This window comes from Stegodyphus dumicola, chromosome 1 (genome assembly GCF_044657685.1).
Source record: "Stegodyphus dumicola isolate Sdum_Otavi_A_Nest chromosome 1, ASM4465768v1".
Taxonomy (NCBI): Eukaryota; Metazoa; Arthropoda; class Arachnida; order Araneae; family Eresidae; genus Stegodyphus; species Stegodyphus dumicola.
The window spans coordinates 94,406,535-94,424,365 of record NC_140768.1 but is presented as its reverse complement, the minus strand read 5'-3'; the positions used below and the strand labels follow the sequence as shown (position 1 = coordinate 94,424,365).

Here is a 17,831-nt window from a genome sequence, read left to right as displayed (position 1 = left end):
AAATTTGGCGGGAGATTTTCACATCCAAAAGTCACCAAAGTTGGGGAACATTTGATGACATTTGGATCCGATCTCTGTATAACTGTATTTGGCGTGGTTCTTATATGTAACTGTAACTATAGACAGCTCTATGTAATTGTAACCGTATATGATTCAAGTAATTTTGAGAAATGGAAGGCAATGGAAATTTCTCGTCGACAGGGGAAAAACTATTTAAGACTAGAAATAATATCAGTTCTCAGTTTTCAATTCAGAGTTGATTTTAGAGTATTGAGAGATCTCCGTACGAGATTCTCTCTTTAGATGCGCTTTGAGTTGAGTTGTGTTTAATGCGCTCTTAGTAGTTTGAAGTGATGACTACTGACTGTGAGGGGGCATACAGAGAAGAGCTGTACGAGAGTTTTTGTGTGAAATTTCCAGAACTGTAAAGTTTATATATATATAAATATATATATACTAGAAAAATAAATTTTATCAAGCTATCATCGGCTGTGTGTGCATAAAATCCACTGCGAATGCGTACAGTTGATCTTGATTAAGTTAAATAAAAATGCATTAAATTCACGACATAGCTAATTAAAAACATTAAATATTTTTACAGAACTACATTACATATTTTTTTCGCTTTTCAAACATATAGAAGATGTAGATCGCTCCCATTTTTAGTTTAAATGTATACTCATCTAGCATTCTATAAAACGTTTCACTATTCCATCTGGGCGATCCCTGTCGATCGTCTCTACTGATAAAACATATTATACTTTAAAAGAGCCCTTTTGGGCTATCGTTAAAATATGAACCCTTCCAGATTTTTTTAAAAAAATATGTTTGATGTGTTTTATTTCAATATTACCTTTAAAATTCGGGTCCTTAATTGATAAATAAAATCCTGATATGTTCTCCTTAAAAGAGTAATCCCTGACTAATTAATCGTACATACATAAAGCATTTCAATCTGAGTTTCTGCAGCATAGATGATCTCATGAACTGAAACACCGGAAAAGATTGCCACGTGATTGATATAAAAATACGTTAATAATTTCTCTAAAAGCTTTATTAAACTTAAAATATTTTTACATTTAAAAATAATTTGTACAATTCAGGCAAAAATTACACAATTGTAAAAAATATTTTATTTTTTCGTTTTATTGATTGATATACAGTCAAGCCTAGGAATCTTCAGTCTTGGAATTGTGTCTGAAGTAGTACATTAGTATGCGTCTTTAAAATTGCATCTGATTTTTTTTAAAATATCATTATGAGGAATGTCAAAAAGTCGTAAAGAAATAACTCACATAATTAAGTTTTTAAACGCTAACTGAATCAATTCTTTCTCACCAGATTCACAGTCTATCACACTTCACAATCATTATCGGGTGATAGAATTAACAATCTTCCATCGGGTAACGAAAATAAATCATTAAAGTTTTTTTAACTTTCATTATTTGAAATTCCAAGATTTTCTAGATTTCGATGAATTATTTTGATAAACTTTAGAGATATTTCAATTAAAATTGTGAAAAATAGAACAAGCTATGAAAGCTCAGTAGTAAACACTTCTGATTGTAAGCTACACTTGGAAGCGTCTGTTTGTGTAGAATATAACCCTCATGTTAGACTACTGACTAAATTGCATGTAGAAAGGAATGGTAACAGAATTCAGGTTGTATTATTGCATCGGACTTCATTAAAACCTGTCATATTATAGGTTTCGGAAATTAATTAGTCTTATCAGAAAGAAAAATAATAACAAAATAAAAACTTAAGTTAAAATGATATAATAAGCGAAACTATTCCCTAGAGCAGAGGAAAAAAGAGTGAACGAAATAATTTTTATGAGTAATTAGGATAATCTATGATAGTGAAAACATGGCGGAATTAAAGAAGTAATGCGATATTCATGCGAGGGCTTAAAGAGGTTTGACTGCGTTTTACAAATTGTATTCATATCTATAAAAAAGCTTAATCTTTGTTTACCTACATATAGCAAAGGTATTAGTAAACTAGTCCATCTTCGTTTAATTTTTTAGGTGTACGTATTTTTGATTCGGCACACTGTGGAAATGAAAGTGGCTGTACCGTCGCCTAAATCATCTTCAACGAAGATATGAAATAGTGGACGGATAGCGGCGAACACTACAGTAATCCATGATGTCCACATTGCTGCTTTTTCATTGGCAACGAGCGATTGACAGAGGTCCATATCTTGGCTAAGGGCAACGTTCGCCGTATAGCACATAAATGGCATCGTTCCAGCTATATATAACAAGAAGAGAAGAACTACATTTTGAGATGATAATGGTTTCGGTTCCACATGCACTATCATATTCTGTTCACCGCATTCGTAATTAAATTTGTTATGCAGAGGCTGAGGGCATATGGAACTCCTCCTCTTTGAAGACCAAAGACACAAATCTGTCAGTAAAATAATCACCATCGGGTAATGTAAAAAGTAAATGATGCATATCAGCACGGAGAAGGAAGGAGACCATGCAAATGGGACCGAGCAGATATCGTGCCAGTTATTCCATCCTGTTAATGGAATGAGTGATATTATGACGGCCTCGCACCAAGCCAATACCACCAATAATCCAATCACCAGGTGGTTAGTATGGAAACGCTTGCTCGTCCTTGGTCGCACCACCAGGTGGTGTTGTAAAACCAACAGCGTAATGAGTGGTGTGAAGGTGAACAGGGTCAGTAAGTGGAGCCCGGATGGTAGCAAAAAACACAGAAGATAATTGTCTATAATGCGTTCCTGGTGCCAGAACACGAAGACTTTATAAATGTACCAAATGACAGTGACGGAAGAGAGCTGGCCACAGACGCAAAGGTTTATGATAATGATGTTTTTATTTTGCTTCAGTAGCCGCTGATGGATGATAACAATAAACTGGGTAAAATTCAAGAAGAAAGAGAGGGTAGCAGTGGATACAGCCAGGACGACATACACCTTGTCAACATCGTAAGAAGCAGCTGAAGATAGCGTGCAGTTATTCGGGAATGGAAGCATAATGGGCTGCTTTCCTGGAAATAAAAATTAATTCAGTAAATTTTGATTTACTTATATACGATATGGTTTACAATTATAGCGAGCTATAGAAATAGAGAGAGAATATAAAAATAGTTAAATTGTATTGTTATACTTATTACGCAATATTAAATACATTTAATATTTTTTAAATAAATTTATCAAAAATATCCATATTTCTTTATTTAAACTTAAACCTGTAAGTTCCTTCATATTCCACTTTAACGGATTTCGCTTTCTTCTTATTTCGATGAAATTTCTCGACTTTGCCCGGGAAAACACAGAATTAAAATCTAAACAAAAGGCTGTTTGTACCATTAGTATATGAAGAGTTTAGACACAGAAATCTGTCTTGCGATAAAACTGCATCTCTTACGCAATAATAAGAATACCATGTTTAAAATAAAAGCGAAACTACTACAATGAAATTTAACTGTAGCAGTAATGCATAAATTTTATTTATGTTTTGTTCTAATCATGTTGAAAATAATATCACAGTAAGACATAGGATCCTTTTTAAAATATACTATTACCGTATTTACTCGAATATTTTTCACCCTCGCGTAATTTTTCTCTTAGTATTTATTGCATCTTTACCACAAGGTTCTGAAAATTTTTTTAAATATTCAAGTAATTTTCACCTTCTTCAAAGCGTTCAGAAAGCGAGCTTCCCTAAATTTTAAAATCATTTCGTCCACGTAATGGTTGTTTTCACCTTACTAACTGATTTGCTCATGGATATTGGGTGCATGGGCCTTGACTCATTAAGCGATACTACTAAAGAGCTTCAAGAAAATGGGAATGGCTAATATTCTTGTTGATTTTTAAGATCGCTGCACAGAAGAAGACATTGAACGGTGACGATTTGCAAGCTACAGCAGACGATATAAACAGCAGTCTCAGAAGCATTAAATGATTAAGATCTAGGGAGTAGCAGTGGACGACAATGCTAGCGAGCGACAATCAGGATACAGGAGAGCAGAAATGAAGATATTTTATTGGATAGTGTAAATTAAATAACTACAAATAAGATATAGATTAAGATTATAGACAAATTTAATTAAATAATAACATTAATGTTTTAATAATTAATTAAATAATTACAGATAAGATATAGATTATAATTATAGATTAAGATATTTTATTAAATAGTACTCTATCTAATAAAATATCTTAATTTTATTGAATAGTGTAATTTTAATATTAGTATGTATTCTCACTGGAATGTAAATTTCTTTTAAAGAAAGAATATTTATGAGGGTTACCTGTAGTTTACGATGACTACTTTATAAAAATAAATTCTTCGGAAATTTAATTACTCCCATAGTTTTCCCCTATCGAATTTCAGACGGCAAAATTCCAAAAAAAGGAAGGGAAACACGAGATTAAAGGCAGCATGCACAGCATATTTTAAACAACGATAGTAAAATATGTGCATATATATCAATAGGAATACGTTACTCCGCGTGGGTTAGCAATTGTTTATTTTCGATTTTAGATTTAATATATAATGTGTTCTGAATGAGATATAATATATGAAAAAGTCATCGCTCTTAATGAATCGAATGGAAAAAAATATACATACAATCTTTTTTTTTTTTTTTTTTTTAAATTTTAACTTTTAGGAAATTGCTCTGCAGATTCAAAAATCATTATTTTAATTATCACCGCATTCTTCGTTACGTATATCTGGAAATAAAACCACTTGGATGCGAACAATACCACGTTTTTAAATTTTAATTCTCAAAGAAAAATTTGAAATGGTTTGAATGGGATCATTTTATCGTGACTCATTCACTCATTATCATTCGTGACATCATTCGTGACTCATTAGGGCTTTCTGAAGCAGAAGATGTGAAAAATGTGCAATGATCTCGCTTGGACTCGTACCTCGGACCTCTCGAATACGCGCCGAGCGTGCTGACCATTACACCATGAACGCATGCTAAGAAGGCGAGAGAAATACCTTATATATGCCTCCTTTTAAAGGGCGACTGGGAATTAGAGGACCCAGTCGCCAAATCCTGGTGGTGGAGAATCATCATCCACCGCCTTTTTTAGTTCTGGCGTCACTGTACAGACATTAGGGTCTTTTGAAGCAGGAGAGATGAAAAATGAGCAATGCCCTTGCTGGGACTCGAATCTCAGACCTTTCGAATACGCGCCGAGTAAAATGTTTTTAATGTAATACAAATTGCAATTAATTATTTAATTTATGTGCGTCCGAGGATTTTTAGGTTTATTACGTGAGACTCTGATAGCTAAAAGAATTTTTTTTTTCATTTTGGCGAGTTTAACAGTATAACTTGAGAAGTCTTTTTTTTTTTCTTAAAAACTTTTTCTTAAATTAAAAAAAGAAAATAATAATAAAGAAAGCAAATCATTACCTTTGAAAATAAAAGAATTATTCATTTTACTTCCTTTTGAAATACAGAAAGTATTGTAATCGCGAAACATTTCGTGTATCATATTTCAATGAAAAGATTAATTTTAACCGCTCTCGAATCAATTTGAATGATTTTTTTCCTTGATGTCTATACGTCCGGGTAGAATAAAGGACTCTTTTTCCAAAATGGATTGTAAAATGGATTTAAAACGGATTCAGAAGAGAATTTTCGTGACGTCTATCCGTCCGTAAGTACGTACGTATGCAAGTTTGTCGCATAACTCGAAAATGAACAGCCATAAAACGTTGAAATTTTGTATATGGGACATGTAACTGTGCATCTTCCTTTTTTGTCGTAATCGGCCGGACCAAAAGTGTATATATACATAGATTTAAAGAATCTAAAATTGAAAGTAAATTTGAGTGAAAGCAAGGCTATTCGTCAACAATATTAATAATAGCAATCGTGTATAAGAAATTTAACAAAATAACCAAACATATTAAAATTAAAATAAGAATTCATAGTAGTACAAACTCTAAAAATAAAAATGAAAATGCAAAAGGGGAAAAAATACAAGATAATAAAAATATATAAAAATAAAAATTAATCTCCTTTTACTGAAACTGCAATTCAGAACTCTATATATACTTAGCATTATTACAACATTTTTTATAACAAAAATATCCCAATCTTATTTCCGCGCAATATGTTGCTGAAAAATTAATCAGTTATATACAAAATAGCAGGAAATTTAGAACCAAATACACAAAGATATGAAATCCAAAACCAGTAAAATCACAAAATATCCCAATAAAAATGCAAAAAAACCCCATCAACTAAGTGTTTCCAAACCAGGAGAATATCCTAAAATACATAAATGTATGAAAATTCATAAAATAGGAAGAGGAATACAATTAAAATATGATTCAAGAGGAAGTAGATCAGATTCAATTGAATCTCTTTTCTCAGGAAAACCACTACGTGTTCTTTCATCCAAAATTAGCTGACGAACCATCTTACATTATTTAACTATAACCAGTTTAATCGAAAATTCTGAATGTGTCCTCGACACAGCAGCCCTCCCTTCATATGAAATAAAGATATACGAAAACAAATTTAAATAAAATATATTCAATGCTTATTAAAGCAAAAGTAAAATATACACTATTAAGTAATATTAAAATTTAAATTAAAATGTAATAATTTACATAGTAATGAATTAAAAATTAACAGGGAACAACATGTTTTCTGAACTTACTATTGAAGTACAAAAGTACAAAGGACAATAATTCGAAAGGTTGGTTTGGTTTATTGAATTACTGCAAAACACACTAGGGCTATCTGCCTAAGGGAAGGGATGCCTTCGTGGAGGTCTTTTTAGGGGAAACTGGCTCGTATACACGTTACGCATGGGGAAAACCACGAAAACGCCCATGCAGCCAGCCCGTTCGCGGGATTCGAACCTCCAATAATTCGAAAGGAAAAAAAGTAGATGCTAATATTTGCCTGTTTGGCGCTGTTGGCGTACAAATGATGGCTTTTTTGCATTTTATCGGGAGATTTTGGGATTTTACTGGTTCTCGATTTCAAGCCTATGTGGATTCGAATGGGTATATATATATATAGGTCTTTTTTTAGTTTGTTCTCCTTTCTTCCTTTATATATATTGATACTTCTACGTACTAAATTTTTATTAGGAGATAATATAATCAATATTTCTTTAGTAAATAAAAAGAAGAGGTTTTATCTATTTTTGCCTGGCGCGAAGTAAGAACTGAAATGATTGAATGAGAAATATATCTCTTATGAAATTCGAGAAAATAAGTTTAAATGAAAAGCAGCCAAAAATTTGTATAGTTTAATATTCCGTACAAGGAAGTCATGTGGTGCCAACATTAGATATTTCAATTAGCATAGCAGTGAAGTTGAGTGAGTTTAAATCACGCAAACTCCATGCAATTTCAGGAACGAACTTAGAACGAAGTCCTAATATTTTACCGTTATTCTTTTAAACCGGTAAATCCAGAATTGAGTTTACTATGATATACATAGGTTAGAGTTTCATTAAAAAATCAAATACCAAGTCTGTTAACTTTAGAATTTAATAAAGGCATCAAACATTATGTCTTTTACTTTTAGCAGTCCTACCAGTGGCCGAATGGGTAAGACCGCTGAATACTGATAGTTCGATTTTAGTTGGAGCCCAAGAAAACGAGCTGACCACATGATTAGCTTTCATGGATTTCGCCCTGTTTAACGTGAGTATGAGCTAGTTTTCCTTAGAAAGTTCTCCACAAAGGCAACCCTCTTCTGACATATATTTCACTAGTCTACCAGAGAAATGTAACTTATGATCATGATGTACATTAAATACAAGAGAGTTAATAATGTTTTGTAATTTTACTCACCAGACTCCTTTTTTTCTTTGTACAGGTTTACTTTAATAGCTGGTGAACACCCTTTTTGTTATTCCTGTCGCTGCTCTTTGGGAGAAGTTGAATGGTGGTTTGACAAGTCATGTCAAGGCACTTAACTATCAAAATAAAAGTCAGTTTTCAGCAACGGTTAAAGAAGAGTCTCCAGAAAAAGTAAACTAAACTGAAAAAATGGCGATGTTTGGGAAAACAGTATGTGTATATTACACATAATATTTTATTAACTTGAGTTAAAAACAATTTTTTATGCTTGTTGCTATAGAACATCAGCTCTTTACCAGACCATCTCCAAAGACAACTAAAACTGCTTGGAACCGTGGATGTTCATTAGAAATAGTATTACTATTCCTGTGTTTATTATACAATTTATTTGAATGATACATCATTAATTTAGAATACAGTTTGCAAAATAATATGTCGAATGCACAAACATGCTATTTGTAATGAAGTACTTGTCTTAGAACATGTCAAATACTTATACCGTGTATTTTCATTGAATTTTTGATTTGATGCTGTACTTATTTTGCTGTTTTATTTTATGTGTGAAAGTGATATGATAACAAAACTCATCAACGGTTTAAATTTCTTTTCCCAATCAGAATACTAAATCTAACATTCACCTAAAAAACTCCGATCCAGTTAACAGGAATTATATCCCTGCGGTCTTTAGCAGATACAAAATTCACTTTCCAAATACACAGGCCTGTTAGTTGGCTAATTCCCTGATAAGGAGGTTTTTACTCAGGTTTCAGGCCAATACGCATGAAAGGTTTTTTGAATAAACTTTAAGAACTCACTCGGTTTTAAAAATCAACCTATTCTGGATTTATGAATGAGGTTCACAGAAGAAATAGTAGATATAGAAAATAAATATGGAAATAACGTGCTGGCTAAAAAAAAAAAAAACTTTTTACAATCAACAATGTTTATATCTAACTCGGTTTTTTGACGCTATAGTAAATTTCAATGATTACCAAACTGGCTTACTGGTCTTACTTGACATTATTTACTTCATTTTAGCAATCTAAAGGATTTTCCTCAGCATGACAATTTCCAGTGATCACTGTACCAACTAATCAACAGTGTCAAATAAGAACTCGTAGATGTTCTTATTTGACACTGTTGATTTCCTTTTCGTAAACCTGAAAAGCTCTGTTTGATGTTATTTACTTTATCATAATAGCCTAAAGGTCTTTCAGCACGGCAGTAGTTTCCACCGACCATCATACTGACTGAGTAGTGCTATTTCACGTTATTTACTTCATCTTAGAAAACGTACAGAACTTTCAGCATGACAAATTCCGTTGGCCACCATACTGAGTGAGTGGTTCTATTTGATATTGTTTACTTCGTCCTAGTAAATGTAAAGGACTTTCAGCATGATATTAACATCCGACGACTAACATACTGAAAGAGAGGTCCTATTTGACACTGTTTACGTCATCCTATGAAGCCTATACTTTCAGCATCTTAAGATGCTAATGGGATGAAAAAAAAAATCTGAAAGCTTTCAGATTTTATATTACGCCCAAAGGGGCGTTTTATTGAACGTTTTGTGTGTTACCTTGTAGAGTCATAAGATTAATTGGAAGCAGAAAAGATGAAAAATATGCAACCGTCTTCGCTGGGAATCGAACCACGGACCTCTGGAATACCGGCCCAGCGTGCTACCGTTACACCACGAAGCACTCTAGTACTAAATGAAAAGATTAGCGCAAAATGCTGTTAAATCATAATTTAAGAGTTAAAAGATCCCAACTATCAGTTGTAGAGACATCAGGATTTTTTTGGAAGCCAGAGATATGAAAAATTAGCAACCGTCTTCACCAAGAATCGCACCACGGACCTCTGGAATACCGGCCCGGCGTGCTACCGTTACACCACGAAGACACGCTAGGAAAGTGGGAGAAATACCTTATAACCTTTATTTATTAAATCTCATGTTCTTCACGCTTAAACCCTAAAATTCAATTCAACAGCAATATCACAAAAACATTTAAAAGAGCATATCTTTGAATTTCCGATACACAGTCTCGCGTGCTGGAGATGAAATTTTTTTCCCCCCACTTACGGTGTTGCCATTGCTCGCTTTGAAATCGTTGAGTTTGTTAATGAAAAATTCTTTAATGTTTGACGAAATATAAAATAGATAACGAAAAAGATTCCAAATTAGGGCTTCCAGATACTCATATTCGAATGGAGGACTACATTATTTAAATTTTGATGTCTCTAGGTACCGCTGTTTTCTCACACCGCGAGAAACATACATACGTTCATACAGGTTCTTCATTATTTAATTTCTTTAAATATAAAACAGGGTGTATTTGGTGCCAACAATTGGAAAACTGAACCGACATTTATAGTGAATCAACGCAAAATGCCAAAACGAAATTAATAGCCCTTCTGGGAAAATTGGCCCTCTGGGCTTAAAAAGGGGGGGGAACAGTTCTATAGCTCCTGTTCTAGTGGACCAATTTACGAAATTCAACTTACGTTTTCCATGTCTCGAAAGCGCGACTTAGGATATGTATTAGATTTATATATAGCATTGTTCTAATATAAGTATTTTGACACAAAATCGGGCTTTTTCTGAAATGACATGACAACTGTTTTTCATATTTTGATTCTACGACTCAAATTATGCCAAACTGCCAAAGTTTTGTAAATATGGCACAAATAAGTTTTAACAAATTAGCTCTCAGAATTTTAGCTCCTCATTGTTAATTGAATTTGATATATATTTATTAATATTTCTTTTTTTATTAAACTTGCTTGATACCTTCTTCCAGAATTTAAATTAAAATTTAAATTTAATTATTGGTAAATTAAAATTTAAACTTACCAGAAATTTAGGCTTAATCCAAATACAATTCGCACATTTTATATGATTTATTTTTAAAATTTGAATTTTTAAATATTTAAAAAAATTTCGAAAACTTTTTGTGTTATAATCTATAAAATTTTTAACATCATCTTAAAGTATATGCATTTCTAGGCACACCTGCAAAAAAAATTAGAAATTTTTCCTCAAAATTTCCTAATATATACGTGAATTTACATATTGGCGTATTTTGAAATTGGCATATTCGTTACAAGCGATAATAACGCCAAATGTGGTTTACGCACTTTGTTAAAATTATTTGAAAGTAATGAAAGTGACCTTTTTTCTGCTCGTGTACAACGAAAAAAAGGAAAGAAAAATAGGTTGCTATAAACTAAGAAGTTCGCCAAGTGAATTATTCTTGGCGCAAACTGAAAATAATGCGCCAAAATAAATTTTTAAACTTCTCCGTAAATTTCGCACCAAGTTTTACAAAATTAAGTATTTAGGCATAATTTGAGTCGTAGAAACGATATATGGAAAAAAAAATTGGCATGTCATCTTAGAAAAAGTCCGATTTTGGGTGAAAATACCTATATTGGAACAATGCTATGTATAAATCTAATATATATCGTAAGTAGCGCTTTCGAGACATGAAAAACGCAATTTGAATTTCGTCAATCGGCCTAGTAAAAAGGGAGAAATCGAACTGCCCCATTTCTTTTTTTCTTTTTGGTGCAGTGTACATAGCTCATCCTTTTTTCGGTTTAACATTCTTGACCTCTCAGTCTACCTTCCCTGAAAGAACCACGCTATGAAATCTTAGTTTGCCATTTTTAAAATCGAATCTTCCTTTTCTTTGAAGGACATTTTCCAGATTCCTAAGCAAGCATGTAGTTGGCTGAAGACGAAATGAGGTTTGATTTTCCTGCATTTAGAATAGATAAAAGTCTTTTTTTTTTTTAAATTTATTTTTGAATTGTATATTTTACCAGAATTTATTTTATTAATTAATATTTGCACTTCAAATACCGTTCCAAATTTACTACCTTTAATTTCTTTCTATTATCTTACTACTTACGATATAGCAAACATAAAATTCGTTTCTAGCAGAACAATAGAGGACTCTTCCTCTTTTGAATATCATCGGTAATTACCCAAGTTTTAGCCTATGCTTTAGGCCACTTTAGCGGGATGTTTTTAAGCAAATTGTATTGTCCATTTTGACCATTACGATGTGTCTATATCAGATTTTTTATTGAAAGATTTAAAAAGAGGATCTTCTCAAAATGCAGCGTTCGAAATTTTTTGAGATTGTGTTCCGCGTAATTTTAAACTAAATAATAAAAAGTAATTTCTCAGATTTACTTCACTCCCAATTAGATATTTTCTTTTCTTTTCTTTTTTTTTCTATTCGTTGGTTTTGTCTATGCAGTTTTGTCACAGATAAAGCGAATAATAACTCGCAAAGAAGTTGAAAGGGGAGGGGAAGAGGTAAATGTTAAGAAAAGATATAGCTGTTTTAAAAGAGAAAACACATAACTATCAAAAATAACTACCTATTTATAAATAATTTTTAACATGTTTGTTAAAAATTAAAGAAAATATCTAAAAATTAATTACACTAGAAATAAGAAATATACAGAATCATAATAATATACAGAATCAAGTATATATACAGAATCAAGTTCCTTAATTTTTCACAAAAATAAACCTTTAAAATAGTTTGCGACTTAGTGGTCTGCAACCTACAAATTCAAATATTCGTTGCATAGAATATAAAAGAGAAAATTCGTTGCATAGAATATAAAAAAATTCTTTTTTTTTCTTTAAATTAGAAATGTCCTTTGAAATTTCTGAACAGTTATGTTGCATTACTTTATGGTACAATGTCAATCGTTATCCATATGATATGGAAAGTGCTGCCACTACACGGGACTTAATAGGTGATAATATGAACTTCAATTTTTATTAATAAAAATTATAATTTGCCATACCATATTAGGCAAAGAGTCGGTTTTCATAGCGTAACCCCATATCATTCATTTAACTTTCAAATTACACATGCTTAGCAGCTTGGGTGATTTTTAAAATAAACAAAAGAATTTTTTAATAATTTGAAGTTTTACTTAATTTTTAATAAAATTAACCCCTTACGCAATCATCGGCCTAAAATAGTTATTATAAAAAATAAAAATATGTAATGGTTATAATTAATTCAGCTAGCGCTATATCACTAGCGAATAATTAGAGTGATGAAGGATTGCATTTATTGCTTTTAAATTGCTTAGTTTGTTAATAAATAACAGATAGATTAAATCTGAAAGACAATTAGATAACTTATATTTTGCCGAATTCCAATAGACTATCGCATGGAAGAGAAAATATTTTATTTTGGTCAGTGACATTAAATTGTTGAGTTTGTTAATTAAATTCAAAAATTTTCTGATCAAATTTAAACTATTAATATTTTGTGGTTTTCAGAGTGGCAATACATTGTTCTTAAATCGCGGTTACCCAAAAATTTATGAAATTCGCACAGAATATGAAGTAAATAAAATACCATTTCAAAATTCAAAATTTTGTCTTTGAGATGCACATCCCTACGTCTGTTCAAAATTTGGTGCACTTTGATTCTGCCGTTTTTTCTCAATGCGAGGAACATTAGATGCGTACATACATGCAGATTCTTCATTTTTTAATAATATATATATGTGTGGACATTCGCTCCTACAACACCGCCTCCTTCCTAAATCTGGCAACAGCTACAGCAGCAAGATACTTCTTCAAGCTGCGTGAGGAAATGAAAGGAGACTTGCATTCCGATGAGGTTAAGACGTGGCGTTGGATGTAACTGAACTATGCTGCTCGACCATGTTGATTGATGATATAATTTCGTTTCATGATGAATAGAACTTTTTTATCTTACTCCCTTTCACTCTGTACATACCATAGTCATGTTTATTCTTTCATCATTAAGTACCTTTAAAATGCCACTGCCTTCCTCTATTTTAATCCTAACCTCATCCCACATGGGGGCTCGGCCCCGCGAACTCTTTCGACCTCTTGAACTAAAATCTGTTCTTCCCTTCAACTTTTTAAATCCCCTAGACTACCATATATCATACCGAATATAACCATAAATGATGGACTACTGTGGAATAATATCGCAAGATTCCCGTTGTTGTGATTCGTCAGCACGTAAGTACATCTAATTTTATTTGATGAAGTAATACTAATGAAGAAGTAATATTCTTTCAATTTATTATAAATATTTGATGACGCCTTTTTATGAAGTTTATTTGAAGCAGCGAAAGGCATTTGATTTTGATGAAAATTCATTTTATTTTTGAATGATTATTACTTTGAAGAATTAACACTTCCATTTTCGAATTTGATGTTGATGCTAATTAATTAAACAGGTTTGATGAAGTTTAATTGAATAAACTAAAGGTATTTGACTTTGATGGAAATACGTTATTGACTATTTAAAGAATTGTGATGTATTAAAAAAAATTACTCTGAAGAATTAATACTTTCGTTTTCGAATTTGGTGCATAAATTTCTTATTTCTTGTGATGCCTATATTTTACAAAGACTGTAGAATATTATTTGAAGTTATTAATTTTGATATCATATCTTAAAGTGAAATTCTATTTTTCATTCTTAACTTATATGAAGATTTGTTCGAAGATATATTTTACCATTTGTTTGAATCATATGTTCACAATTTCATTTATGATTTTTGAGTGTTTTAACATCATAGTTAATGTGTAATATACTAAGAAGAATTCATATTATTTTGAAGAATATGAAAAATTAAGAGTATATTTTGGTATGCTAATTTCTGATAAATATTTAATACCAGATAAATATTTGACGAAATCGAAACTTACATATTTTGTGAATTTCATATTTGGTAAAAACGAAACTGATAAATAATGGCTACACTTAACGATTATCCCAACATTGCACGGTCATTAAAAACTGCCAGTACAAAGCATATCAAGCTTTTACATCGTTTAGTTTTTGGCTCAGATGGTGATCGACAGAATCGTGCTAGGTTACGCAATTTTTCTGGTTTTCCCAAATCATTTAACTTTGAAGAAACGAAACAAAAAATCCTTAAAGAATTTTCTCTCGCGAAATTAATTGCCATATGTAACTTACTATATTTAGAATTTTCCACCGATATTGAAAACTGTGCTAACAATATTTTTACGAATCTTGCTGATGTATCGTTATTAAAATCAGATTCCACTGACTACAGCGACCTTGAAGAAGACACTTTGGTGCAAAGTTCACCCTCGACGCATAGCGTCGCCCAAACAGCCATTAATCACACTCCAGATGAATCTTTATGTAAACAAATGGAGGCAAAAATCTGTCTTGAAAGTGCGCCTGCAAATTTATTGGTATCGACTAACCCGCAAACACAGACTATTCCGTTTCAACGTTTTGGCTTAAAAGACATTGTTAATTTGATCAAACCTTTTGCCTCTCTGGATAATTACAGCGTTGAAACTTTTATTTCTGACATAAAAGATATTTTTAATCTCTATGAGATCACGAAACCTGTACACCAAGTAATTTTTGTTAAAAAATGTCTTACCGGTCCAGCTTTAACATTAATAAGATCAATTCGTGGAATTACTAATTGGGAACAATTAAAACACCATGTATTAGATGAATTTTCGGATAAAATTAATAACCTTCAATTACATAAAATAATGGAATCTCGTCATATGAAAACATCTGAAACCTTACAAGAATATTTTTTAGCTATGAGATACCTCGCACAAAGGTTCTATGGATGATTCTTCTTTGATTGATTATGTTATCAATGGTATACCTGATTCATCAAACGATAAAATAATTTTATACGGTTGTAAATCCATTCCTAAATTTAAAGAAAAACTGAAGGTTTATGAAAAACTCTTTAACAATTTCAGACATTCGAACCAAAATACTCCAAATAAATTTACGAACTCCCTTTCCAATGTTAAAATTGATAATAAACTTACATCAGATACTCAACCAGTATATTATTCCTGTGGTTTAAAAGGCCACAAAAGCAATACTTGTCCTAATAAATCTAATGGCAAATTCTGTTATGGCTGCCAAAATTATGGTCACATTCATTCCAACTGTCCCAAACGTTCTGGTATTTCTACCACGGAATCTGCTCCTAATTGTTCTACATCTGATAGTACTGTAAATGCACTTTCTGTTCAAAATTTTTCTAAAAGTCCTATGCATGTTGATATTCAACTTAAAGAAACTCAGTTAACTGCTATCTATGACACTGGATCACAAGCAACACTTATTACGGAGAAAATATACGGCAAAATTGGTTCTCCACCATTACATCCTTTCAGAATTACATTCTCAGAACTTGGCCGAGACACAGTTCAAAGTATTGGATTCTTTCAGGACTACATTCAAATTGAAAACACTATTTTACCTGCTAAAATCCATGCAGCAAAAAACTATATGATTCCTCTTGATGCCATTATTGGAATAGACGTTTTGCAACAAACTCGATTTAGATTTGATAAAGATGGTATTCATTTATGCAACAATAATAATGATCAAATTTTTGTTAATGTTGCTAATGATCACACATTTACACCTGATCTTTCACACATCTCAAAACCGGAAATTCTCCAAGAAGTTCATATCATTACTCCTCACAAACCACACGAAGTTAACACTGCTATGGAAGATTTTCAGAAAATAACAGAAAATGAAAATCAGTTGAAGAAAACAAGTAAGGAAAATGATGATGCTGCACATGATAATTTAAAATTGGATTTAGATGATGACAATTTGGATTTGGATGATGTCGATGACAAAGATGATGCTAATACCAATCATAGAGCTCATGATGATGACGATCATGTTGATGAAGATGATGATGACGCAGACGACGACATGGATCAAGATCATGATATTGATGATGACGACTATCATAACGCTAATGGTGCTGATGATGATGATAGCACTCCTGAACTTAATGAAGATGGTGATAATGCTGTTAATCAAGATGACGTTGCTGTTGTTGATGAAGATCATGTCAATGAAGATGTTGATGACAACGAAGATGATGATGATGACAGTAATGAAGCTAATGATGATGATGATGTCGATAATGAACTAAACGTGCAGAATACTGAAGAAACTGTGAAAAATAAACTGAATCAGTTTGAACAAGCATGTGCTGATCAAGCAAACGAGAAAACACCTGCTAAAACTGCAGAAACTCCCAAAGAACAGAAAGCCTGGAAGTATAAACGAAGAAAATTTAAACGAACTTCAAAGACAATGAAATTGCTGACACAGTATGATGATGAAAAAGCTGCATTATGCATTGAAGCTCAACGGAACCTCCTCCGTTTAAAGCAAGCACATATACGACAGTATAAGAAACGTCGCAAACCTGCCTGCAAATACAAACTTGGACACCAAATGCCAATCCAGCCTGAACTGAAACTTCCACTTTGACTGAATCTTCGACTTGAACTGAAACATCCACTTGGACTGAATCTTCGACTTGAACTAAAACTTGTACTTAAAATTTCGTCCCAAATTTTTCGGTCCTTATGAGACAGTTCATCCCTCTGATTGTTACGAAGTACGAAAGATACGCCATGAAGGAACCATTATGATATCAACCTGTACCGATAAGATGAACTGGTGGTGCACAAAGCTAACATTCGCCACCTGGACATTGATTTTTTTTTCACTTTCTCTGCTTTTTGTTTTTTTCCTTTCTTTTCAGATCAACCCCCCCCGGCAAAGCAGAACGGCCGTGTGGACATTCGCTCCTAAAACACCGCCTCCTTCCTAAATCTGGCAACAGCTACAGCAGCAAGATACTTCTTCAAGCTGCGTGAGGAAATGAAAGGAGACTTCCATTCCGATGAGGTTAAGACGTGGCGTTGGATGTAACTGAACTATGCTGCTTGACGATGTTGATTGATGATATAATTTCGTTTCATGATGAATAGAACTTTTTTATCTTACTCCCTTTCACTCTGTACATACCATAGTCATGTTTATTCTTTCATCATTAAATACCTTTAAAATGCCACTGCCTTCCTCTATTTTAATCCTAACCTCATCCCACATATATATAGGTGATGTAGCAATATTTA

General features: G+C 32.3%; 1 protein-coding gene and 1 long non-coding RNA gene across 5 annotated transcripts in view; one reads left to right on the top strand and one right to left on the bottom strand.

The window, feature by feature from the left end:
• Positions 1–1,110: 1,110 nt before the first annotated feature.
• LOC118201820 (uncharacterized) overlaps positions 1,111–17,831 on the bottom strand; it is a 65,565-nt gene continuing 48,844 nt past the window's right edge. For all 4 annotated transcript variants that reach the window (XM_085817845.1, XM_085817849.1, XM_085817847.1 and 1 more), the window contains 2 exons: positions 7,827–7,951; positions 1,111–3,027 (listed from right to left, as the gene is read on the bottom strand). In XM_085817845.1, the coding sequence (XP_085673971.1) occupies positions 2,027–3,013 (987 nt within the window). In that variant the 5' untranslated portion in view covers positions 3,014–3,027; positions 7,827–7,951 and the 3' untranslated portion in view covers positions 1,111–2,026. The remainder of the gene's footprint in view (positions 3,028–7,826; positions 7,952–17,831) is intronic.
• Positions 13,487–17,831, top strand: part of LOC146999152 (uncharacterized) — a 102,386-nt gene continuing 98,041 nt past the window's right edge. Inside the window, exon 1 of the long non-coding RNA XR_015041430.1 lies at positions 13,487–13,875. This is a non-coding gene — a long non-coding RNA (uncharacterized LOC146999152). The remainder of the gene's footprint in view (positions 13,876–17,831) is intronic.